The sequence below is a fragment of the Mobula hypostoma genome, chromosome 14 (genome assembly GCF_963921235.1).
Source record: "Mobula hypostoma chromosome 14, sMobHyp1.1, whole genome shotgun sequence".
In the NCBI taxonomy this organism is placed as follows: Eukaryota; Metazoa; Chordata; class Chondrichthyes; order Myliobatiformes; family Myliobatidae; genus Mobula; species Mobula hypostoma.
In genome coordinates this window covers 47,049,066-47,075,914 of record NC_086110.1, presented here as the reverse complement: position 1 = coordinate 47,075,914, position 26,849 = coordinate 47,049,066, and the positions used below count along the sequence as shown (strand labels likewise).

General features: G+C 40.3%; 1 protein-coding gene across 1 annotated transcript; it reads left to right on the top strand.

Annotated features, from left to right (window-relative positions):
- dhodh (dihydroorotate dehydrogenase) lies at nucleotides 1–26,849 on the top strand. Its single transcript, XM_063067075.1, has 9 exons — nucleotides 1–64; nucleotides 3,457–3,669; nucleotides 10,929–11,128; nucleotides 11,759–11,841; nucleotides 20,962–21,149; nucleotides 21,439–21,552; nucleotides 21,928–22,081; nucleotides 23,689–23,848; nucleotides 26,403–26,849. Exons 1-9 carry the CDS (start codon nucleotides 44–46, stop codon nucleotides 26,533–26,535), a joined length of 1,266 nt encoding a protein of 421 aa, XP_062923145.1. The 5' UTR covers nucleotides 1–43; the 3' UTR covers nucleotides 26,536–26,849.

The following is a 26,849-nucleotide window of genomic DNA, read 5'->3' as shown; positions in this document are numbered from 1 at the left end:
CCGCCTGTTCCGGCTCTACCGGAGAGTTTCTTCTTGCGGTGGGATGGCCGGGAGTACATGGCAGGTAGGACGGCCGGCGCGTTTGCGAGCAGTACCGGCCGGAGCGCGGCTCTGATCCCGGGAGTTCGGGCTCTGCAGTCGTCTACACATCCGAGTCTCCTCAGTTGTATACTTGTCCAATCTTACTGGCTCTCAGTCACCTCACAAACTCCATGGCCCTGACTCACAGAAGTTTTGTCCGGTCCAGGACCTAGATACGGTGCAGCCTCTACTACAGTGCTGGCTGTGTAACGGGAACTGCTAAGGATTACTTGTCTGAGAATTGGGGAGTTATCTTGGTGCACGTTTGTCCACCACACACCATTATAGATTACTGGCCCGTTTTCAAACTGATGAAGGGAGGGCGGAGTTTGCTGTGTATAAATTAACAACCGTGATTCCGACTCCACGCCACTGATCACACCTCTACAGTACTTAATTGACTGCAACTATACATAAAATGCTGGAGGAACTCAGCAGGTTAGGAGGCATCTATGGAGGGTAGTGTATGGTTGACACTCATTTTCGTTCAGCTATGCTGCCTGACCTGAGTTCCAACAGCATTTTATATGTTGCTCCGATTTCCAGCATCTGCAGCCTCTCCTGTGACTTCATTGACTCCAAAGTATGAGGGTAATTTTGAAAGTCGTGGGAGAGGTGCTGCAAAATACAAGTAATTTATCGATCAATTATACTTGACTAGGGTTTTTTTTTGACCAATTGCTTTGTTGAAGTAGGTAGTAGACTATAAGCTCTTCGATTGTTAACTTTACCAACTTTTCCATACTAGATCGGATAATTTTGAAAATACCGGTTTCGCATAAAAACGATAGGCGTCCACACCAGGCATTTTTGAAACTATCTCCGTCCACATTAAAACGGATATTTGGGCGAATCTCCTCCTACTGGGCATGTGCAGGATACACAGATACAAGTGAAGAGAGAACGGTGTACTTGGTGTGCGTTTGTCCAGTACAGACTAGAAAAACTTAAAAGGAAATTGTCAAACAAAAGACTTGATGCACGTTTGTCCAGTTACAGACTAGAAAAACTTGAAAGGAAATTGCCAAATGGAAGATTTGGTGTGCGTTTGTCCAGAAACATTTCCTACAGCCATAGTCTCTTCACCGATGAAAGGGACGGCAGCTACAACTAAATGCAATAAGGCTTGTTACTGGGCAGAAGTGAAATTTGCTGTTACCTCATTTATTTGCCTTTACTTTTGCTATGTCTTTCTGTATTATTTTGCTCTATTTAACGTGCAATAAAACAAGTTACTGGGCAAAAGTGACAGTTGCAACTATTGAATGTTTGCACAAGCAATACATTAATAAAGCACCTTGTTAAATGTATAAGACATGTCTGCATCAGTGTTATCTTGTATTTCCATACAATGTTACATTAGGATGTTACACATCTATTGTCAGATATTGTTGTTGTGGTGTTGGCGGTTGCGTTCAAGAAAACAATGAAATGCCACACTGCCGCCACCATTTGTTCCGGCACGTCATGACAGCGGTTTTAAAAATAGTTGGTTACCCCGTACACACTGCGCCAGATATTAGGAGTTTTCAGACTTATTTGCTCTGGAGAGTGTTTCTGAAAAGCTCTGTTTCGGGGGAGGAAAACGCCGCTTCAGTGTGGACGGAGGGTCAAAACGAAGAGAAAAAGCTTGGGTTACAGATTTATCCGGTCTAGTGTGGACGTAGCCTTAGCGTTTAGTTTGCCAAGGGAGATAAATAAACACTGAAAGATCAATGCCGAGGTTAATTTTAATGGTGTGTTTTTCTCACTTGCCTTGCCCCAGCAGCAGCTCACTCTGCATCTGATCTGGACCTTGTGAAGAAATGATGGTGAAATTGTTAGCATTCATCTCCATTGCTGATAATGAAATCTTCTAGATTTCTGTAGATGCACGAGCATTCTGACTCCCTAGAAAAATAAATGAACCAAATCCCTGACATTTGCAGAATAAACATGTCTAAGGAAAAATAAAGTTGGGTGCTAATAATGGGACGGCAGCCCAAATAGCAGCTTGGTAGTTTAAAAAGGTTTCTTGATATGTCATTAGCTTAAAATGTCCCATATGTTGTTTGTCTCTAACTGCTTGTTAGTTTGTATTTCTTAGAACTGCACATAACGTTGCGAAGCATTTAGACTTCTTAACTCGAGTTAATTTACAAGTAAATTTTAAAACTTCTTAAGTGTTTTTAACGTTTATGTTTACAACATAGAATAGTACAGCACAGTACAGGCCCTTCGGCCCACAATGTTGTGCTGACCCTCAAACCCGGCCTCCCATATAACCCCCCACCTTAAATTCCTCCGTATACCTGTCTAGTAGTCTCTTAAACTTCACGAGTTTATCTGCCGTCATCCCTGACTCAGGCAGTGCATTCCACGCAGCAACCACTCTCTGAGTAAAAAACCTTCCTCTAATATCCCCCTTGGACTTCCCACCCCTTACCTTAAAGCCATGTCCTCTTGTATTGAGCAGTGGTGCCCTGGGGAAGAGGCACTGGCTATCCACTCGTATCTATTCCTCTTATTATCTTGTACACCTCTATCATGTCACCTCTCATCCTCCTTCTCTCCAAAGAGTAAAGCCCTAGCTCCCTTAATCTCTGATCATAATGCATACTCTCTAAACCAGGCAGCATCCTGGTAAATCTCCTCTGTACCCTTTCCAATGCTTCCACATCCTTCCTATAGAGAGGCAACCAGAACTGGACACAGTGTGGCCTAACCAGAGTTTTACAGAGCTGCATCACGTTTTAGAAATCTTCAGTGTGATTTTAAAAGCTTTAAGACATAGATCAGGCTAAGGTCTGGGGATATGACTTAACAGACTGGCCAGTGTTTTGAGTGCTCTCTGTGATGTGGGGCCTTTAGAATGTAAAAGGCCTTGTACTGAGGATCCTGCCAGCAGTTTGTCTACGTTCCTGCTGGTAGGTTGGTAAACGGTAGGGTTGTATTTATGCTGAACTGAGCCGTGCCCAAGTTCTCCTTTTTCTGCCTGACGGTAATGTAGCGGTTGGCACACCGCCTTACAGTTCTCGCGGCTGCCTGTCAGGAGCTTGTACGTTTTCCCCGTAACGGCGTGTGTTTCCTCCGGGTGCTCCGGTTTCCTCCCATGTTCCAGAGACTGACCAGTTGGTAGGTTAATTGGTCGTTGTAAATTGTCCTGTGATTAGGCTGGGGTTAAACCGGGGGATTGCTGGGTGTCGTAGCTCAGAGGGCCTATTCCGAGCTGTACGTCAATAAATAAATGTTCTCTATAATGTTAATCCGTGTGCTGCTTAAATTGTAGGCTGTGTTTGGAAATAAATAGCAGCAGGAAGCCATATCCTTATTTAATAGAGGAGGATGCATTTTCTGGTTTTTGTTTTAATTGCTATGTTTTGTCTTGCCCAACAGAGACGCTTGAGAGAGGCTTTTCAGGTGCTGGGCAGCGGCACTTGTCTCTTCATTGCTTATTGCACTACAACTGGGGATGAAAAGTTTTACGCCAGACACCTGATACCTACGCTACAGAGGTTTCTGGAGCCAGAAACAGCGCATAATTTTGCTGTCCGTTTTATTTCCTGGGGATTAATCCCTCATTCAAAACACAAGGATTCTTCTGCCCTGGTAAGTACTCTCAAGAGACAATGAGACGACAATCCGTGCAATAGGGGAAGTGAACCCAGAATATTCATTGACATTTCAAAAGCTATTTTGATTTTGCTGTACGTGGTTTTTTGCTCTTGTCATCAAAATTCTTAGAAGTTTCTTAGTGATATACCTCATTAATCTTATGGTTCTATGTAATTCACATTCTATTGCTCCAGGCTTCTTAGGAAGAGCGATAAATACTGATTTTTTTTTTCCATCTCTTCTGGTATTATTCCAGTCTCATAAATGTCATTGATTAAATCAGTAAGTTTTTCAATTCCATAATCTTCAAGGGCAATAATTTGTTCTATTACTAATTCATCAGGACCTGCTGCCTTTCCTTTCTTCATCTTCTAAGAATTTTGATGGCAAGAGCTAAAAGCAAGATGCAAGCTGAAATAGGCAAAAGAACAGTGTGGTTTTGTGAAAGACAAAGGTACAAGAAATGCGATGTTGATGTTAGGATTCTAACAGAACAAGCTATTCAAGTGCAAAAAGATTTGTTTGTTTTATCGACTACACAAAAGCATTTGATAAAGTGAAGCACAATAAGTTATTTGAAATATTACAGGAAACTCTAGATCCAGATTCGAAAGACCTCCGCCTAATCAGAAATCTGTACTGGGAACAAACTGCTGCTGTAAGAATAGATGGAGAAGTGAGTCAGTTTACGAAAATCAAGAGAGGCGTTAGGCAAGGGTGTGTTTTCTCCCCTGATTTGTTTAATGTGTACAGTGAAACAATATTTCAAAAAATAAGAGACATCTTGGGAATCAAAGTTGGCGGTGAAAACATCAATAATTTCAGATTTGCGGATGACTCTGTGTTAATTGCAAGTATGGAAGAAGAACTACAAAACTTAATTGATATAGTTGATGAAGAAAGTGCAAAAATGGGTCTATCTGTCAATTGCAAAAAGACATAATGTATGGTGATGTCCAAAAAGAAGGAGAATCCTATCTGCTGGCTGAGAATAAATGGGGAAGACATAAAGCAAGTACAGAACTTTTGCTACTTAGGAAGCTGAGTGACATCAGATGGCAGGTGCGACATGGACATTAAAAGAATAGGAATGGCAAAAGACACCTTTACGAGAATGAAGAGTATACTGACCAATACTAAACTAGGCATGACAACCTGCCTCAGAGTACTGAAATGTTACGTTTATCCAGTTATGTTATATGACTCAGAATGTTGGACAATATCTGGCCATGAGGAAACGAATTGAAGCAGCAGAGATGTGGTTTTTGAGGAGGATGCAAAGAATATCATGGACGAAACAAGTATCTAACGAGGATGTCTTGAACAGAGCAAGCACAAAAAGCGAAATAATGTATGAGATCACGAAAAGGCAACGTAACTTCATTGGACATGTGATTAGGAAAGAGGAGTTAGAATGCATGGTAATTATGGGAAAGATTGAAGGGAAGAAAGCAAGAGGAAGACAAAGACAAATGATGATGGAGACAGCAGCCAGAGAACTGGAAATGAATACCAATGAATTGATCCACTTGACCCGAAACAGGAGTGTGTGGGCCATGGCAGTCAAAGCTCAAGCTAGGCACGGCACCTGATGATGATGGTGCATGTGGTTTTACACTGACTGCTTCATTGATGGGATCCAGTAAATCTTCAGGTCAACGCTGCCAGTGGTGAGTTTGCACGTTCTCCCCTGTGACCGCATGGGTTTCCTCCCACAGTCGGAAGATGTACTGGTTGGTAGGTTAATTGGTCATTGTAAGTTGTACTGTGATTAGACTGGGGTTAATTCGGAGTTGTTGGGCGGATTGGCTGGAAGTGCCTACTCTGTGTTGTATCTCAATAAATCAGAATCAGGTTTAATATCAGCAGCGTCTGTCATGAAATTTGTAAACTTTACAGCAGCAACACAATGAAATACATGACACATAAATATAGAGGGAAAAAACTGGATTACAGTAAATATATATTTCTATTAAATAGTAAAGTTAAAATAAGTAGCGCAGATAAAAACAGTAATTAAAAAGAAGTATTGAGGTAGTGTTCATGGGTTCAATGTCCATTAGAAATTGGATGGCAGAGGGGAGAGGCTGTTCATTTCGGTGAGAGCCAACATTGACTCGATGGGACAAATGGCCTCCTAATTTGCTATAAATATAAATAAGGAATTACTGCACTGCTTTTCATCCAGTCTTCCATTCCACAACCATCATTGTCACTGCTTTGAGAGTAATCTGAGGAGAATTTATTTTAATGAGCTCAATATCCAGTAATCTCTGGCTTGCTTAAGATATTTTGTTGAAATAACTATGCTGATTATTGGTAATCAGTTTTTTTTCCTGCCATGGCCAGTCTGTTCTGTGCTTTTGGAGCAAGGGTTTTTTGTGAAAAATTAGAAAATTTGCAGTTTCAGTTTTAATTGAGAGAAAATTATTTTGGTTTATGGTATTGCTCATTGTGATACTATTACCTCTGTGCAATTTCAAGTTGGAAGTAAATTTATTATCAAATTACATATGTCACCATATACAACCTTGAGATTCATTTTCTTGTGGGCATACTCAATAATCCAATAATCAATGAAAGACCTCACCGACAGGGCAGACAGCCGGGGTGCAAGATACAACAAACTGCAAATACAAAGTGAAAGAAAAACATAAATAAATAAACAGTAAATATTGAGAACATGAAACGAAGAGTCCTTGAGACACTATTTAAAGCAACAGATAAATAGCCTCTGGAATCTAGTGTTCATATCCCAGCTGGTGAGAAAATGTTAAAACAATATTTTTTCTACCTGGGTTTGGGGGAAGACGAACTTCCATCAGCTTTTTCTCATCCACTATTTCCAAATGCATGTGATCACTTGCTTCACTCTGCCTTCTGATCCACTGATTCAATCTATCTGTTTCTTTAAATCCAACTATATATTAGTATTAAACTATATATATTCCTATCGAAGGATTTTTCCCGGAAGCATCGACTGTACTCTTTTCCTAGATGCTGCCTGGCCTGCAGAGTTCCTCCAGCATGTGTGTGCTGCTTATATTAACAGTGATGTAAATCAGAGTCACGGGCAGATGTCATGAAATTTGTTGTTTTGCAGTGGCATTACATTGCAATCCATAGTAATAAAACCTGTGAGCTCTAGTAAGTATATACATACATAAATAGTTAAATTAAATAAGTAGCGAGATAGTGTTCCTGGGTTCAAAGTTTTGTCCATTCAGAAATCTGAATCCAGGGGGGAAGAAGCTGTTCCTGAATCAGTGAGTGTGTACCTTCAGATTCCTGTACCTCCTCCCTGATGTTAGCAATAAGAAAGAGGGCAGGTCCTGGTTGATGGGGTTCCTTAATGATGCTGGTTTTCGGAGGCATCACTCCTTGAAGATGCCCTGGATGCTGGCAAGGCTATTGCCCATGATACAGCTGACTGAGTTCACAACTTTCTGCAGTTTCTTTCTATCCTCTGCAGTAGTCACCCCACCATACCAGATGGTGATGCAGCCAGATAGAAGGCTGTCCATGGTACATCTGTAAAAATTTGCAAGTGTCTTTGGTGACACCAAATCTCTTCGAACTCCTAATGAAATATAGCCAATGTCAAGCTTTCTTTGTAACTGCATCGATATGTTGGTCCCAGGGTAGATCCTCAGAGATGTTGACACCCGGGAACTTGAAATTGCTCACTCTTTCCACTTCTGATCCCTCTGAGGATTGGTGTGTGTTCGCTCGTCTTGCCCTTCCTGAAGCCCACAATTAATTCTTTGGTCTTACTGACGTTGAGTGCAAGATTGTTGCAGCAACACCACTCAACCAGCTGATCTGTCTCAATCCTATATTGTCAAGGCGGATCGACCCGATGAAAGAGCGCAGATACCACGAACACAATAAATAAGCAATACTTTATCAAACTTTACTCTTTATTCATAGCATCCTATGGGGGAAGTTACAGACTGATCTCCCAAAGAGCCAGTCCGGACACTACCCTCCCCCAAATCACAATTCTTCACATTTTATAATATTGATTATTACGTCCACAGGAAATCTTACAATTACACTAGTTAAGACAGTTTTAGAATAGTTTCGATCACATGCTAAGGTACTATTAGATGTAAAATCATCATTGGTTAGTTACAATTATTTTCTGCCAAAGCTGGCCTGGATACAACGTTATTTCCTTATATTGACACCTTCCCCTTTCTCTGGAACATTCTATCCCCTATGCTATCCTCCCATATTTAGTTACACCTTGAGATGTCCCTTCTGTATGGTCAGATAGAGGACAATGTCTAATAACGTCACCTGTTTCTTTCTGACTTACCTAACAACAGTAAGCTAAGGTGATTGATCATTAGCTAATCATTGTCCTTAGTCTATACCCATATTTACCTATCCCTCTACTCTCTTGTCACCATCTGAAATTCTGCCAACAATAATGTCGTCAGCAAATTTATAGATGGTATTTGAGCTGTGCCTAGCTATACAGTTATGGGTGTAGAGAGAGTAGAGCAGTGGGCTAAGCACACATCCTTGAGGTGCGCCAGTGTTGATCGTCAGGGAGGTGGAAATGTTACTTCCGGTCCGCACAGACTGTGGTCATCTTATGAGGAAGTTGAAGATCCAGTTGCAGAGGGAGGTACAGAGGCCCGGTATTGGAGCTTTTCGATCAGAACTGTAGGAATGATTCAGACTCGTATTCGGACACATAGAATTCTTCAGCAACTGGTCATGTTGGAAAAGCAACTTCCTCCTTTTCTAAATATTTTAAAGGAAAATTGCAGTTGAGTCAAGCACATGGCCTTGTGAAAATCCTTGGTTATTGCCCATCACTACAGCTGACTGATTGTAGGAAAAGGAGAAAATGGTTATTGGAAAGGGTATCCTACTGAAAATGCTTGGGACAATGACGTACTATATGGAAAATTGCCAAGAGTGGTTCCTTTACTGAGAGTTTCATTGCTGTATCTCCCCAAATGACTGTTTTCACATCTCCGGTAATTTTATAATTAGTAAGTTGATGTCTTTTAAGGACACAGAAAAAGAGTTTAGTTTATTGCCTCTTTGGCAATTTTCAGAAGATAAATCCTGAATAATGAAGTGCTTTGAGCGGCTGGTTATGGATCACATTAAATCCCATCTTCCTGCTGCAATGGACCCTTTCCAGTTTGCTTATTACTCGAATCGGTTCGCTGCTGGTGCCATTGCCTCTGCACTCCACTCTGTTCTTTCCTGCCTGGAAAATGATGCCTTATACACCAGGATGTTTATCAGCCTCTGCTTGGTGTTTAATCAGATCACCCCTCAGAAGCTGGTGGGTAAATTATCCTCGTTGAGTCTCAACACCTCTCTCTGTATCTGGATCTTGAGAAAAAAAACCACAATCAGTTCGTACTGGCACCAACCTCTCTCCTCCATCACAGTGATCACTGGCACCACCCAGGGCTGCACGTTCAGCCTGTGGCTGCTGACGCATGACTGCAGTTCAATCCAAACCATCGAATTCAGTCACCAACGATGATGAGACGGTGTATAGAGAGGAGGCAGAGCGGCTGGTAGTATGGTGCTGACACACAAAGAGATGATTGGGGAGCTTAAGGCCGGTGCAGGCTGACCACTCCTCACTGCACATAAACTGGTCCCCTCAGAGTTAGGGACACCAAGCCTCTGGGAGTGCACATAATAGATGGTATCACCTGGCCCCTCAACACCTGACCAGCTGCACCACCTTTTGGTATGGGAATTCCAAAGCATTCGACCACGAGTCCCTACAAAGGATTGCGAGGACTGCCGAGAGGATCATTGGAGTAACTCTTCAGTCCATGCAAGATATTTATCGGGAGCACTGCATACACAGGACCCTTAGCATTGTCAATAATCCCTCCCATGCATCCAACAATCTCTTTGACCCCCTACCATCAGGCAGGAGGTACTGTAACATTAGGACAAAGAATTCAATTGAATTGACTTTATTACTTACATCCTTCACATACATGAGGAGTAAAAATCTTTACGTTACATCTCCATCTAAATGTGCAATGTGCAACTTATAGTAATTTATAATAAATAGTATGTACAACAGGACAGTCAATATAACATAGAAATACAATTGTATCAGCATGAATTAATCAGTTTGATGACCTGGTGGAAGAAGCTGGCCCAAAGCCTGTTGGTCCTGGCTTTTATGCTGCGGTATCATTTCCTGGATTTGTGGTTGGGGTGTCTCAGGTCCCTGATGATCCTTCCGGCCCTTTTTACACACCTGTCTTTGTAAATGACCTGAATAGTGGGAAGTTCACATCTACAGAGGCGCTGGGACATCCGCAGCACTCTCTGCAGAGTCCTGTGATTGAGGGAAGTACAGTTCCCGTACCAGGCAGTGATGCAGTCAGTCAGGATGCTCTCAATTGTGCCTCTGTAGAAAGTTCTTTAGGTTTTGAGGGCCCATACCAAACTTCTTCAACCGCCTGAGGTGAAAGAAGCGCTGTTGTCAGGGTGATGACTTCCTCTCTGTAGGCTGCCTCATTATAATTTGAGATTTCGGCTGATCAGTGTAGTATCATCATCAAGTTCAATTAGCAAATTGGAGCTGTGGGTGGCGATACAGTCATGGGTATACAGAGATTAAAGGAGGGGGCTTAGGACACAGTCCTGAGGGGCACCTGTGTTGAGGGTCAGAGGGGCAGAGGTGAGGGAGCTCACTCTTACCACTTGCTGGCAATCAAACAGGAAGTCCAGGATCCAGCAGGGTAAAGGCCAAGGTGTCTGAGCTTCTTGTCGAGCCTGGAGGGAATTATGGTGTTAAATGCTGAACTGTAGTACAAGAACAGCATTCTCACATAAGCATCCTTCTTCTCCAGATGTGTTAGGATGGTATGGCCTGCTAGGATGGGAAACAGCTTTTTCCCCCAGCCGTGAGACCACTGAACTCCCTGTCAGCACCCAGATCTCATCATGAATGAAGTGCCAGTAGGGGGTTATATGTTTACTTTTTAATCATTATTATTTGTTAATTTATTTGTGGTAATATTACTTGTGTGTTGTGTGTGAATTATATGTACTGTGTTGTGCAGCTTGGTTTGGAGGAATGTAGTTTCGTTTGGCAGTACACACGTGTATGGTTAAATGATATTCAACTTGTACCTTACTTCAGGATGATGTGCGACGACCAGCTTCCCTGTTCTGTTTATAACTTTTGTGACTGACTTTTGAGTTTGGCCATTCACCAGTGATCACTGACTGTTAGTTTGTTTCAGGAGGTAAATGTATTTGGCCGAAAATTCAAGAACCCTGTTGGAATTGCTGCAGGGTTTGACAAACATGCGGAGGCAGTGGATGGCCTTTACAAGATGGGGTTTGGATTTGTGGAGGTAGGAACTGTTACACCGCAACCCCAGGATGGTAACCCCAGACCCAGGGTCTTCAGACTGGATGCAGATAAGGCTGTCATAAACAGGTACTGCACGCGCACATATACTTGTGTTCTAGGTTGTTGACGCTGTGTGTTTGTGCAAGGTGGGGTTTGAAAGATCCTGTGACCATGTTGATTTCCACTGGGTGCTCTGCTTTCCCCCCACATTTCAAAGACATGCTGGTAGACTAAATGATGACTGTAAATTGCCTGTTGTGTATGTAGGTGAGTGGCAGAAGAAGCAGACGGGGGGGGGGGAATGGGGAGGTAAATGTGCAAGAGAAAAAATAACTTTGCCAGTACATTTTCATATCTGGACCTTCTGAAGTTCAAGGTTAACTATTCATGCATGAAATTGGGAATTGAATCTCTTCCTTTATGTACTTGGGCGCATTCTCCAATGATTATACATGGACATTATACCATAGTTTGCAGATGGTGAGCAATATTTGGCATAGATGTGTATACACTCTCTAACTGCTTGAGTTTGAAATACCCTTGTATGCTGGTAAAAATCTACTCTAATGTATGACCTTGCGGGTCTCATCAGACTGGGTATTTCTGATTCACTGAATTGGAAAGAACTCCTGGGGAGGGGAGGGATTTTAAAGCTTTGCATGTTTTTTCATTAACTTGTATTTTAGAAAATGTCTTTTTAATTATCTTCAAAACCAGATATGGCTTTAACAGTCATGGACTTGCTGTTGTACAGAAGAGGCTTCAAGCTCGGTCCGCAATCCAAGAGCAGCTTACAATAGGTAAGAATGAGAAATGTTTGATACAGGAGCTGATTTGTACTTATTTATCAGATACTCTTTATTCTCCTTTTGCTTTATTTACACAAGACTGTTTCTGAACCTTGCTTAGCTTTACTTCTCATGTTGGCCTGTGCAGAATTTCTCTGTGGACTGTGGAAAATTTTTTGATAGTTCTGCAGAAAATAATTGGGCATTGTCAATTGGGCTGAGGTTAAATTGGGGTTTGCTGGGCAGTGCAGCGCAAAGTGCCAGAGAGGCCTCCTCTGTACCGTATCTCAGTAAATGAATATGCTCATAAACAGGTTTCCTCCGCTATCCGAAGGTAGAGCGTTCCTATGAAACAGTTCGTAAGCCATGAAGTGAATAAGCAATTACCATTTATTAATATGGGAAAAATTTTTGAGCATTCCCAGACCCAAAAAATATCCTACAAAATCATGCCAAATAAAACATAAAACCTAAAATAACAGTAACATATAGTAAAAGCAAGCATGATATGATAAATACACAGCCTATATAAAGTAGAAATACTTTTCTGCAGCACTGTCTAGTGCAGTGAAAATCTCACCGCAGCACTCTCGGCGGAAGCACTCTCTGCAGAAACACTCTCTCCAGTAACCTTCAAGCTATGAAGCTGCCAAATCATACCAAATAACACATAAAAATACACAGCCTACATAATGTAGAAATAATGTATGTACAGTGTAGTTTCACTTACCGGAATTGGGAAGACTCCAATAAATTGCAGTTTCGTCAAAGTTAAACACTTGCTTATATGAATAACCACCTGACGCAATCAGCAATCACCTCTGATCTGGGCTGACATTTACGTTCTGGGCGGCAACTAATTAATTAGCTTGTTTATTTCGGCTCTTTTCTTAAAGATGTGCTAGGTGCATTTCGACTACCGCTGGACCACTGCATTCTTCGCGGCAATGTATCGGTCCGCGGCCCAGAGGTTGGGGACCACTGCTTAAACTATGAAGCTGCCCTCGCCTCAGAAACCGATTAAACCACCCATGACTACCTTTAAATTCCACTTCCGCCACACTTTCATCACCATCATCCAGTGCCTTCTGTTTCAGCTTATTAAAAAGACTGACTGATTTCTCCTTAAGTATAAGAAAACTTAACGAAACACCAAGCTTTGTACACCCATCAACCCACTCAAGCAATAGACTTTCCATTTTATCCATTATTGGATGCCGGCTAAGAGAGACCATTTTGCTAAGAGCAGAACCAACAGTAACATCGGCAGCTTTCAAAATTCTTTCTCTCTGAGTATAAATAGTGCAAATGGTGGACGCAGGCAAGTTCAACGCACGAACAGTGTCCTTACTTAGTTCACCACGATGGAAACGCTTAATTATGTCTAGTTTTACGCTAAGTGTAACACCCCTATGAGTTCTTCTCGGCTTTTCCGATACCTTAGAACTCATCTTGCTAACGGCTGCACAAAATAAATCGAGATAAAGCACGTGTTTAAGCAATGCCTGCTAGAATGCAGTTCTGGGGGAGAAGCCTGGCTGTTTGGGCGCGCGCTGCCTTTTTTTGTAACAGTGAAAACACCTGTTAGTGAAAACAGGTAACTAATGTCGGTCTTTCGTAACAGCGAGGTGTCGTAAAGCGAACGTTCGGAAAACGGGGGCCACCTGTACTGGGTGCAATGCAGTTCTTAGCCACAGGGTGACAGCAGATTATGGTCCATTTTACAGATTGACAGATGAAATAGTGACTAAAGGTCTGAAGCAAATGTAAGAATCTCACACAATTAATCTTAATTTGTGGAAAGTATGAACTGATGTTTTACATGTGGATGTTCGATTTGAATTAAAAGATTATTGACCTGAAATTTTAACTGTTGGTTCATATCTAATATCCAGTGTTGGTGGTTGGGTATTAGATAACAGTGAAACAACTTGTGTAACTTTTTGGCTTAGCAAGTGAAATATCTAGTTAAGCTAAGATACTGACGTACTAAATGTCATGACTCTGCACGGTCAGACAGGATAGGAGGTTTGCTCTACAGTCCTTCAAGCACTGCACACTACTCTGGTGAGATCATTGGAGAGATTTGTTTGAGATCCTTGATGCAATGGTTTTCTTATTCAATAAGACAAAATAATTAATTTCAACTTAATCTACTGTTGTAAAGTTCTTTTACAATTCTGGTGAATGGAAAAGATGTTCCCCCCCCCCCCTTACTCTAACTGGATTTAGTACCCCTGCAAATTCAGTTCTTTAGGATTTAAACTCTTGAAGTTATGCTTTCCTTTTCTTTTTCATCCTTTGTATAACTTCATCAAATATGAAATATGCAGAGGTAAAGAACTTCATAGGTGTTATGTTTTGTAACTCCAGAACATAAAAGTAGTTGAAAGAAAAACACTGGAGTCGTGGATAACTCGTGTTTTACTTAGTTTTACTTTAATGAGGCACCCACTTATGATGTGGTGGTGTACTGACGTATGCCATTCACATACTTTTACATGAACCCGCAAACAAGAAAGAATGCTTCATTCAACAATTAATAGATTTGCAATATTACTCAAATATTACTGATATATGAAATAACATTACACTCTTCCCTGCTTAGCAATAAACTCCCAACTCAATATAGAATGCCTCTCAACTATGTATACAGTATACTACATAACACAACTACTATATTGACATCCATAGCATAGTAAATTTTAAATTGTTCCTTTTGAGCCTTAAGATTTAATCACTGTGAAAGATTTCTTACTCTTGTGGGATAACATCTTTCCTGACAAGGTGGATCACTGTGCTCGGCAGGTGAGACTTGTGACTGTGAAACAATTCCAGGTTTTGGGGACGACTCCTTGTTGGTTGTAGGAGTTGAATCTGGAACTGCAGGAAGTGGTTCTGACGGTTCTGGGCACCTTTCTTCTGGATGTGTTGGCATCAGGAACAATGCATGGCAAGCTGCCTGATCTGCTGATCTATCCCAGGTCACCAGACAAAACTTTGAGCTAACACTTTCATTTTGACTACTCCTAGATGACCGGCACGTAGTCCTTGAACACTTTAGCTCTCTGCTTGGATGGTACAACTCTCAATGCCCACATTAGGCAACCTCTGTCAAGGGCAAGCTCATGCTGGCACTGGTAAAAATAGGGGAACTGGAATTTCTGCATTTTGGGTTGCCGAGTAGTCCTGAGACAGTGTGGGGTCTTTTCTGCTTTCCCTTTGGATCATCTCTGCCGAAATGGGGAGACTTTCAATTTGCATTTTTATGTGGCATTTTCATTTAGCATTATTTTACCCTTGATACGTTTGAGTTTTCCAGTGCCATCCTTGAACACTACTGTGGCATCATCCAGTACCTTTCTTAATTTGCTTTCAGTTGACTCTGTTACAGGGATGTGGCATGCAAAAGGTGGATGGATCTCCAATCAAGTTGTAGTTGTCGCAACCAATCATGCTGGCCCTCCTGTTTTTACCAAATACAAGCCCAGTATAACTTGTTGGTTGTTGTATTTCATTGTTACAAATGTCATTCCCACAGGAGTTAAATTTTCTCCAGTATAAGTTCTTAGTTGGATACCTGCAGGCTTCAGTTCAGTATCTTTGAAATGCCACTCTAACTCATTTTGTGGAATGACTGAAACAGTCGAGCCAGTGTCCAATTCCATTTCAGTTAATTTACCGTTCATTTCTGGTGTAAGCCATATTGCTTGTCACATGTTAGTTTTTACATAGTAAATCTCAAAGCTACCTGGTCCTCATCTTTATCACATTTTTCACCAACAGGATACAGATTAGTGCTCTTTTTGAAATTGCAACTTTATTTTTTTTATCTTTTTCTCTGCCCTGTACAGTCGAGTTATTTTTGTCTGCCTAACATGCTCTTTTTAGGTGTCCACATACGTTGCATTTTCTGCAAGTTTTGCCTTTAAACCTGAATTGCTCTGGTAGCCCCTCCCACAATGGTTACAGAATTTGTTCAGCCAGGTATGATTCTGTTTATACGTTGCAATTTTGTTCACGCTCACTTTCATTCCTGACTGCAACTCGGTTGTGTCTCTGTCTGCTCTTTCTTTCCATTGATACAGCGATTTCAGCTGCTCATTTAAATGTGAGTTGTGCTTCAGTTAGGAACTGTTTCTGAATGCTTTCTTGCAAGATTCCACAAACTAAATGATCTTTCAGTCCATCATTAAGCCCATCACTGAACTGACAATACTTGGACAATCTCTTCAATTCAGCCACATATGCTGAAATGGATTCCCCTTCCTTTTGATTCCACTTATGAAATCTAAAGCGTTCTGTGATCAACAATGGTTTCAGTTATGAATGTTCCTGCATTATGTTTACAATATCAGCAAAGTTCATTTCAGCTGGTTTGGTTGGAGCTGTTAAACTTCCAAGCAAATTGTATGCTTTTCCATCATTTGCACTCAGCAAAACTGTCACTCACTTGTAATTGGCTGTTTCATTTGCTTCAATGTACTGCTCAGTTCATTCAGGATACATCAGCCTATTGTTCAATTGAACGCCTCTGTCTTTCTGATGTCACCAGCCATTTCTACTTTTTTAAAAATTATTATCATTAACCAGTACTCACTGCTTATGAACCCAGGAATTTTGTACATTTTCTGCCTTTTTTAAAAAAACTTGACAGTCTCTCTCCCCTTGTGAAGAAAAAAAACATGCTGCACTTTCTTTTAACTCAAATTTCTCCCCCCTCCACACTCCTCCTGCCCCCACACCCCCTCCTATAATTCTATAACTTAGTAACCTATTGAGTTCTAATTCTTCATGAATGATTACTTTTTCTTTTTTAATCTTTTTATTAGTTTTCAAGTTCATAAACATAATAGTGGTATAAAGAGATTGGAATTACATTATTGGTAATAAACATATACAAAAGAAACTACAAAGAGTACAAGTGTAATAAACTTCCAAACTCTTCATATAATTAATCAAGAGGAGAAAAAAAATAAAAAGAAAAGGATATCACAAAGAAAAACCCCAAAAAACAAAAAAAAACAAACAGAACAAAACAGGGCTGAACCAATATGTTAGATCGAATACATTCATTAATGTCGTCAACTCCGCTCCTCTATTCATATATTCTAAGTTAATAAAAAGGATTTGGAAAAGGTCAAACTACATCACATGAAAATGTTGAATAAATGGCTTCCAAGTCTCTTCAAATTTAACTGAAGGATCAAAAATGATACTTCTGATTTTTTCTAAATTTAAACATGATATAGTTTGAGAAAACCATTGAAATGTAGTAGGAGGATTGGTCTCTTTACAGTTCAATAAAATGGATCTTCTGGCCATTAATGTAACAAATGCGATTATCCAAAAGGCTGAAGAGGATAAAGAGCTATGTTTCAACATTGGCAAACCAAAAATTGCCATAATAGGATGGGGTTGTAAATCTAAATGCAAAGCTGTTGAAATGATATCAAAGATATCTTTCCAAAATTTTTCCAAGAGAGGGCAGGACCAGAACATATGAATCAAAGAAGCCACCTCAGAGTGACATCTGTCACAAATAGGATTTATATGGGAGTAAAAACAAGCTAGTTTATCTTTAGACATGTGGACCCTATGCACTACCGTAAATTGTATCAGCGTTATGTTTAGCACATATAGAGGAAGAGCTAACTAATAGAAAAAATTTCTCCCATTTCTGTATGGGTAGGTGAAGTTGAAGTTCCCTTTCCCATTCATTTTTAATTTTATCAGATATACCTGGCTGTATTTTCATAATTATATCATAAATAGTTGCTATTAATCCCTTCTTTTAAGGATTTAAGCCTAAAAATTTTTCCATGGTAGCAGTTGGATATGAAATCGGAAATGTAGGCAACATGGTATTTAACAAGTTTCTTATTTGTAAATATCTACAAAAAATGGGATCTGGGCAAGTTATATTTATTAGACAACCATTCAAAAGACATGAAACATTTATTCAAAAATAAATCGCGGAAACACGTTACACCATTCATTTTCCATATCAAAAAGGCTTGATCCATAACAGAGGGTTGGAAAAAAAATTAGATATAATAGGGCTTGATATTATAAATTTCCTCAAACCAAAAAATTACGAAATTTGAACCATATTCGTAATATGTGTTTAATTATTGGATTAACCATTTGTTTATTCAATTTAGAAAGCACAAAGGGCAGTGAAGATACTAAAATAGAAACTAATGAAGACTCTTGTACAGAGTGACTTTCAAGGTTTACCCATTGTGGACTTGGAATTATATCCCAAACTTGAGTCCAAAATATTAAATATCGAATATTAATTGCCCAATAATAGAATCTTAAATTTGGCAATGCTAAACCACCATCTTTCTTGGACTCCTGTAGATATTTTTTACTTAACCTAAGATTTTTATTCTGCCATATATAAGAGAAATTTTAGAATCAATAGTATCAAAAAAAGATTTAGGAATAAAAATTGGTACCGCTTGAAATAGATATAAAAATTTAGGTAGAATAATCATATTAATAGCATTGATTCGGCCAATCAGTGATAGAGACAATGGGGACCATTTAGTAAGCAATTGTTTAACCTGACTAATTAACGGTAAAAAATTGAGCTTGAATAAGTCCTTAGCCTCTTAGCAATTTTAACCCCCAAATAAGTAAAATAGTCAGTAATCAATCTAAATGGTGAATATCTATGAATGGGACCCTGCATATTTAATGGAAAAAGTTCACTCTTGCTAAGATTCAATTTATAACCAGAGAAACTACTAAACTGAGCAAGCAAAGATAATACTGCTGGAATGGATTTCTGAGGGTTAGAAATATATAATAGTGTCATGTACCCCATGACGGGTTAAAGAACCAGCAGAGATGGAAAACACTTTGGAGTCTGGTATTGCTATTAACTAATAATATTTATTAGTAACTACGCAATACAGTAATATAAATGCAGATAAATCAAACAGGTTAGCAATGATTATATACAAGTAAGTGTGGAATATATGAAAACCAAGCTTCTTCAAGTCTAGGGGTAAATAGATAGTCTTACGAAGATGAGTAAAGTTCAGTTCAGATCGTGGTATTGAGTTGAGTATTGATGGAGAGAGGGAGAGATTTGAGTCTTCAGGTGAGCTGATGCCATCGATCTTCCCTTTGTTCTCCAAAATCCTGTAAAAGTCACTGGCTGTGACCTCAACAAAGGAGACCGTTCTTCTGTGGTGGAACTATCAACCCAGGCGAGGGTTGGACACACGAATAATTCCCCACCGGTCACGCCCTGTTCACACTGCAAGAGCCACTGATCAATCTGCCTGATCGATCCTCCAAAACCCACTTCTTCTGTGGGTGCAACAAAGCTCATTCAGTGTCCAAACATGTGCTGCAGGTCTATCATCTGACCTTCTATTTATCTCACCGTGCTGAGTACCATCTGTCTCTCAAATAACTCCTCCCTTCTCTGTCTGTGTAAGAATGTACAAGCAGGCAATGTTCTTGTAGAAATGTAAACAAACTGTGAGCAGTCTTGGTTTTTTCTCTCTCTCTCTCTGTTAAAAACAAGATGTTGGTGTTAAATAACTTCCTCTCTCTTTTCAAAAGCACAGGTCATAGGGGTAATTCAGCACAGTTCATAGGTGTAATTCAGGACCCTGTCACAATAGTAAATCATCTGCATATAGTGATAATTTATGTATCTCATTCCCACGGGTAATACCAAATATATTAGGAGAGTCACAAATAGCAATAGCTAACAGTTCCAGGGCAATATCGAATAGTAGTGGACTAAGAGAGCAACCCTGCCTAGCACCACGGAATAACTGAAAAAAGGGAGATCTTTGATTATTGGTAAATACTGAAGCCAAAGGAGCAAGGTATATCAGTTTAATCCAAGATAGAAATATCTGACTAAAATTGAATTTCACAAGCGTATTAAACAGATATGTCCATTCGACTCTATCAAAAGCTTTCTCAGCGTCCAATGAGATGACACATTCTGGAGTTCTAGGTGAAGAAGGATAAACAATATTCATTAATCTCCTAATATTAAAGAAGGAGTAACGATTTTTAATAAATCCAGTCTGATCAACAGAAATAATTTGAGGCAATACATTCTCCAGTCTCGTTGCCAATATTTTAGAAAAATCTTAGAATCCACATTCAGCAAAGATATAGGCTTGCAAGGTGCACATTCAGTAGGATCCCTATCTTTTTTAAGAATTAGGGAAATAGAAGCTCGATAAAAAGATTGTGGTAATTTACCTGTAGATGCTGCATCCTTAAGGATTCTACATAACCAAGGAGAAAGTATAGTAGAAAAGGATTTTAAAAATTCTACTGTATAACCGTCTGGACCAGGTGCTTTACCTGAATTCATCGAGGAAATAGCATTCTTTATTTCTTCTACTGTAATAGGTACATCTAATTTTAAACATTCATTGGGTGGTAATTTTGGAATATTCAATTTCTTTAAAAATTCGTGCATTATAGTGGAATCATCAGGAAATTCTGATTGGTATAAAGAAGTATAAAATTCTTGAAAGGATTTATTTATCTCATCATGATCAACTGTCCGAGTACCATCTTTTTTACGAATCTTAACAATCTGGTGTTTAACCGAAGCCGATTTCAGTTGATTAGCCAGTAGTTTTCCAGTTTTATCACCATATATATAGAATTGACTCCTAGTTTTAATTAATTGATTTTCAGTCAAAGATGATAGTAATAGACTATGTTCCATTTGAAGTTCGACTCTCACTTTATAAAGCTCCTGATTAGGAGCAATAGAATATTTCTTGTCAATTTCTTTAATCTTGTCAACCAGCTTAAGTATTTCATTATTATTTCGCTTTTTCAATCCAGCAGAATATGAAATAATTTGTCCACGAATATATGCTTTAAAAGTATCCCATAGTACCCCGCTGGAAATTTCCTCCGTAAAATTCATTTTGAAAAAAAAATCAATCTGTTCCTCAATAAAATTAACAATGTCCGAGTTGTGAAGCAAAGTGGTATTAAATCGCCATAATTATTACTGTATAGCAATAATGTTTCAACGTTCCGCATTACTTTCAATACTGTAACTCTTCTCAATTATAAATAAATCTAATGGAAAGAAAAAAATTGGTGAAATTATATTTTGTTTTGAAGGAGGGAGACCTTTGGGTATAAATCTTGGGAAAAACAAGCTCTCTATGGATGCTGCAGCTGATTATGTAGAAGGAGTCCGAGAGCTGGGCCCATTAGCTGACTACCTGGTTGTGAATGTGTCCAGTCCTAACACCCCAGGTTTAAGAGCACTTCAGGGCAAGGAGGAGCTTCGCAACCTGTTGGAAAAGGTCAGCAAGATACTTCATCAAATCCATCTTTGATCAAGCATTTAAATCTTGTTTGTCAGAACATAAGTTATTTATCTCTACCTTATGATGGTTTACATTTACTGCTGTACCTGAGCCAATACAGGATCAGTGACCTGTCTGTGTGCTTGACATACTTGGTCTCCATTATTTTAATAATGCATATTATGGCAGTGCAGGCTCGAAGGGCCAAACGGCCTACTGCACCTATTTTCTATGTTTCTATATAGTTGGTTGTGATTTATTCTTTTTTGATATTATTTTGTTCTAGGTAATGAAGGAAAGGGATCGTTTGAAAGTCAATCGGAAACCAGCTGTACTTCTGAAAATTGCTCCAGACCTGACAATGGAGGATAAAAAAGATATTGCTGGTGTTGTAACAGAGGTGAGGATGATATGATAGGAGCTGATTGAACCTGAAATGTATCAGGACTGTTTTCCATGTGCACAGCTGCCTGTGGAATGAACCAATTTGTTCAAAGACTTTGGGGTTTCTTTGGTTTTAAATTGGAACTGGAAAAATTAGCTTTATGGTGGGATAATGGCTGTATAAAGATCTCAGTGTAAACTATTGTCCTTATGCTGCAGTTGATGCTAATTTTTTATTTCACCGTTCAGTAGATTGGAGCTAGATTGTTTTTCTCCCTTGATTCATAGTATTCTGTAGAATGGTGGACTGGACCCACTGTGACATGGGTTATTCTGATTATCCACCCTAGAGCATAACCTTCTTGGCGTTATTCCGTGTTTTGTTCTCCAGCTGGGGATTGATGGCCTTATTGTGGTGAACACGACTGTCAGCAGACCGCAGACTCTTCAGGGGCCGTTACGGACTCAGGCTGGTGGTTTAAGTGGAGTTCCGCTCAAGGACCTCGGTACAAAAACTGTGAATGAAATGTACTCCTTAACCAAAGGTATTTCTGTGTACAGTGACTATGCGTTTAGTCCTGGTAATAGCCTTGAAGTTCAGAGCCATTTTATTATTTAGAATGCACTTTGCCTGAACATGTTAATTCAGCGATAATCATAGTAGATTCAGGGACTAATGATGATATGGTTTCCACTGTGTAGATTGCATAGTTATTTGAAAGCAAATATAAGACATAGGAATGGAATTAGGCCATCCAGCCCATCGAATCTGCTCCACCATTCCATCATGGCTGATTCTGGATCCCACTCAACCCCATACACCTGCCTCCGCACCATATCCTTTGGGTGCCCTGATCGATCAGGAAACTATCAACTTCCATCTTAAATGCACCCACAGACCTGGCCTCCACCGCAGTCTGTGGCAGAACATTCCACAGATTCAGCACACTCTGGCTAAAATAATTCCTGCTTACCTCTTGTTCTAAAAGGTCACCTCCTCAATTTTGAGGCTGTGCCCTCTAGTTCTGAATACTCTCACCACAGGAAACATCCTCACCACATCCACTCTATCTAGTCCTTTCAACTTTTGGTAGGCTTCAAATGAAATCCACCGCGTTCTTCTCATTTCCTATGAGTATAGGCCCAAAACTGCCGAACACTCCTCATATGTTAACTCCTTCATTCCTGGAATCATCCTTGTGAGCCTCTTCTGGACTCTCTCCAATGACAACACATCCTTTGAATATATATATTATATGAAGTAACCTCTCCCTCCAGCCCTGGAGTACTAGGTGAAGATGAGTACCATAATTTCCTTGAGTTGGGTGCAATCTTCATGTTAAACCATCTTTTCATTACTAGACTCTTAAGTAAAATCCACCCTAGAGAGAGATGGTTGCTCTTCGAACTTAGCAGAGGTTCAGAGTTAAAAATTGTGGAACTACCTACAAAATGGTTTAAAACAAAATGGAAAGCTTCACTCAGACTTCTTGCCATGTGAAATAACCCAGCTACCTCTAATGATACGTAGAGGAGGCCTGAAGGTGTGGATATTGAAAAATCAGATAGCACCTGGATCACTAGGTGGCATTTTCTTTTGGAGTGTCCATTTTCACCTACCCCCTTGAGGATAATTTCATGCAGTTGTCACTATTACTGATTATTTTCCAATACTTAACTAGCTTTTGCTCAAGTGTGATCCTTGCCAAAATATTATCTGCAGGTTTGATTGTGAAATCACCAGAACTGGTCTTGACCCACCATCCACACGTTTAAGCTTCCAGTAAGACTTGTGGTATGATAACAGAGAATGCTGTAATCCCTTTCCAAATCTGGAGTGTGGAACCAATTCTAACCCCCTCCGCATCATCATAAACAGGAAAAGCTAAAATGACAGAGGAATGAATGCGACCCATATATTTACTGGTCTAGATCTGTAGCTACTCAATAAATGGACTTCTGAAGGTTCTTTAACTTCTATAAGAGTACAGGATAATAATGCTTTTGATTGTTGATGTATTTGGAAAAGAATATTTCTTCGTCCCTTGACTTTATATCCATTTTATTGTCAGTGTCATCACTTGAACATATGATGTAAAGCTAGTATTCTGTAACACACATGGACCTTATCACTGTGTATTTTGTTTTCTAGGAAGTGTTCCTATTATTGGGGTGGGTGGAATCAGTACTGGAGCCGATGTCCTTGAGAAGATCCGAGCAGGAGCAACTCTAATCCAGTTATATACAGCCTTTACCTATCAAGGGCCTCCTGTGGTAAAGAAAATCAAACGTGAATTGGAGCAACTGTTAAAGTAAGTTTTCCTCGCTGTTCCAGTGTCACTCATCTTTCACTTGCACAATGAAAGTAGGGTATGGAAGATCTACAACCTCGTGAAGGCTCATTATAGTCTGCACAAAACTTGCTGGTCTTTCACTGCGAGGAATGCTGTACAGCTGAGTGTTGAGAGGCATGCTGAGGGTCACACCAAAGCGTAGTTCTCCCACCATAAAGGTTTGATGGGAAACACCACATCGTGGGAATGGAACCGAAATAAAAACCTCTCAGACTCTTCTCATAGATTGGATGTTGAAAAACATGGATGTCGTGTTGACATCATGTAAATCTCGTAAGCAAATGACACATTAATGTCCCATATTGTATATTTATAGAATTAATATAATTTTACAATCTTTCTTTTCAAACACTCCCATTTGTCTGCCATTATTTTATACATAGCATCTACTCCCAATCTATTGTCTCCTGGTCCTCTTCTGAAATGGTCTTTCCCCCAGTTGAAGACCTTAACTTGAGGACTAACCTTATTCTTTTCCATAACTATCTTGAAACTTACAGAATACTGGTTATTGTTCCAAAGTGTTTGCCCAGCCAAGATAAGGTCGAGTACTGCCCATCTCTAGCAGGACCACGGGTGGGGGATAAAAAAGCCTGGATACACTTAACAAACTTCATCCCATCCAAGACCTTTGCACTTAATTCTGATGATGGGAAAAATTTGATGTGATGACATTTGTTAAATGCACCCTAGTCAACATTGGAAAAGCTAAAATTCCCCACTCTAACCCTACAATTAGAGTGCAGGGTTAAGAAGGCATATGGTGTGTTGGCATTCATCAACCATGGGGTTGAGTTCAAGAGCTGTGAGGTGATATACCATCTGGGTAGTCTCCAGCCCCTTGGTATGAGCATTGAATTCTCCAACTTCCAGTAATTCCCTCCCCCTCCCTTCCTCTATCCCTATGTCACTCTGCCCCCTCCTCCAGCTGTCTATCACCTCCCTCATGGTTCTGCCTCCTTCTACTACCCATTGTGCTTTCCCCTATTCCTTCTTCACCTTTCCTGCCTATCCCCTCCCTGCTTCCCCTCCCCCACCCCTTTATCTTTCCCCTTACTGGTTTTTCACCTGGAACCTACCAGCCTTCTCCTTCCCACCCTCCCCCCACCTTCTTTATAGGGCCTCTGCCCCTTCCCCCTACAGTCCTGACGAAGGGTTCCGGCCTGAAACGTTGACTGTTCGTTTCCACGGATGCTGCCCAACCTGCTGAGTTCCTCCAGCATGTTGTGCATGTTGCTTTGACCCCAGCATCTGCAGAGTGTTTTGTGTGTAGGTGATGTGACTGCTATATCAGACTTTGGTCAGACCCCACTTGGGAGTGCTGTGTTCAGTTCTGGTCACCTCACTACAGGAAGGATGTGGATACTATAGAGAGAGGGCAGAGGAGATTTACAAGGATGTTGCCTGGATTGGAAGGCGTACCTTATGAGAATAGGTTGTTCTTGGCCTTTTCTCCTTGGAACGACAGAGGATGAGAGGTGACCTGATAGAAGTGTATAAGATGATGAGAGGCATTGATTGTGTGGATAGCCAGAGGCTTTTTCCCAGGGCTGAAATGGCTAGCATGAGGGGGCATAGTTTTAAGGTGCTTGGAAGTAGGTACCGAGGGGATGTCAGGGGTACATTTTTCACACAGAGAGTGGTAGGTGTGTGGAATGCACTGCCAGCAGCGGTGGTGGAAGCGGATACAATAGGGTCTTTTTCAAGCCATTTTGATAGGTGCGTGGAGCTTGGAAAAATAGAGGGCTATGTGCTAGGGAAATTCTAGGCAGTCTCTAGAGTAGGTTACATGGTTGGCACAACATTGTGGGCCAAAGGGCCTGTAATGTGCTGTAAATTTCTTTGTTCTATGTACAGTATTTGCACCTTTCTCTGATTTGCTTAAATATTTGTTCCTGTTAGGAAGCCTATATTAACTGGCAAAATGATCACCCCTCCCTATACCCGAGTTCTATCCATGTACCCTTGTTGGGGCAGATCCTTTAAGGATATCATCTCTAAATGTTGCCATTATGTTGTAATTAGTTGTGAACCACTCTTCCTATTTTGCATTCCCTTCTGCCACATCTGAAACTTCTTACCTTGGAGTGTTAAGCTGCAAATGCTACCCTTCAGTAATGTTCATACTGTGAACTCGCTTGACTTAGATTTGAGGCTGCATGCATTAAAGTGTATGTCACTGAGCCTGCCACCCCTTCCGTACTCCCTGACCTTCCTCTGTCTGCTCTACCCACTCAATTTCATGTGTCCTCTACGTTCTTCTCTTCGCCCCACTGCACTACCACCACATTCCCCATTCTCACTGCCGCATCCCCCTCACTCTTTTTATTTTTGTTGGACTTGCTGAAATATGAAGAATAAATTAGATCAATTAGGCATTTTGGCTTCATGCATCAAAGTCCCAAGATTGAAGTTCTTTTCTATGTCAGCATATGATTTTCCTGCCTCAAAACGAGTGTCACAAGTAAAACAAAAGTTCCTCGCCTGAAATAATCTGTATTTATTTTTGAAGGGAAGAAGGATTTTGCAGTGTTGCTGAAGCAGTGGGTGCCGATCACAGGCCTGGAAAAACACAAGTGCCAGCCGTCACAATGGATAAAATTCAAGGTGAACCTGTTGCTGCAGTCAAGGCAGCCATTGCATAGAAATACTGGAGAGGAGAGCAGCCAGAACATGGTCAAAGCAATTGGTCACTTCCACAACCTGCACTCAAGTTAAAGAACATTTTGAGTGAGAAGAGCTAATGACATCAAGGTGGGCTGCTGGTAAACCCTGAGGACATGGTCTTTGAACCAGATAATGTCCAAACAGAACAATCAGTGCAAGAACTTGTAAATGTATAAGTAGATCTGCCTTTTCAAAAGTACATTGAATATCATGTTCCTCTTTCACCTAGCAGAAGTTGTAAAGACATTTTTGTACCATTACTTCATCAATAAATCAACTGAGATATATCGCA

Coding starts and splice junctions, on each gene's coding strand:
- dhodh (XM_063067075.1), top strand. CDS start 44: ATGGCCGGGAGTACATGGCAG. Junction 65..3,456: donor TGGCCGGGAGTACATGGCAG/GTAGGACGGCCG, acceptor CTTGCCCAACAG/AGACGCTTGAGAGAGGCTTT. Junction 11,842..20,961: donor CCAAGAGCAGCTTACAATAG/GTAAGAATGAGA, acceptor TTTGTTTTGAAG/GAGGGAGACCTTTGGGTATA.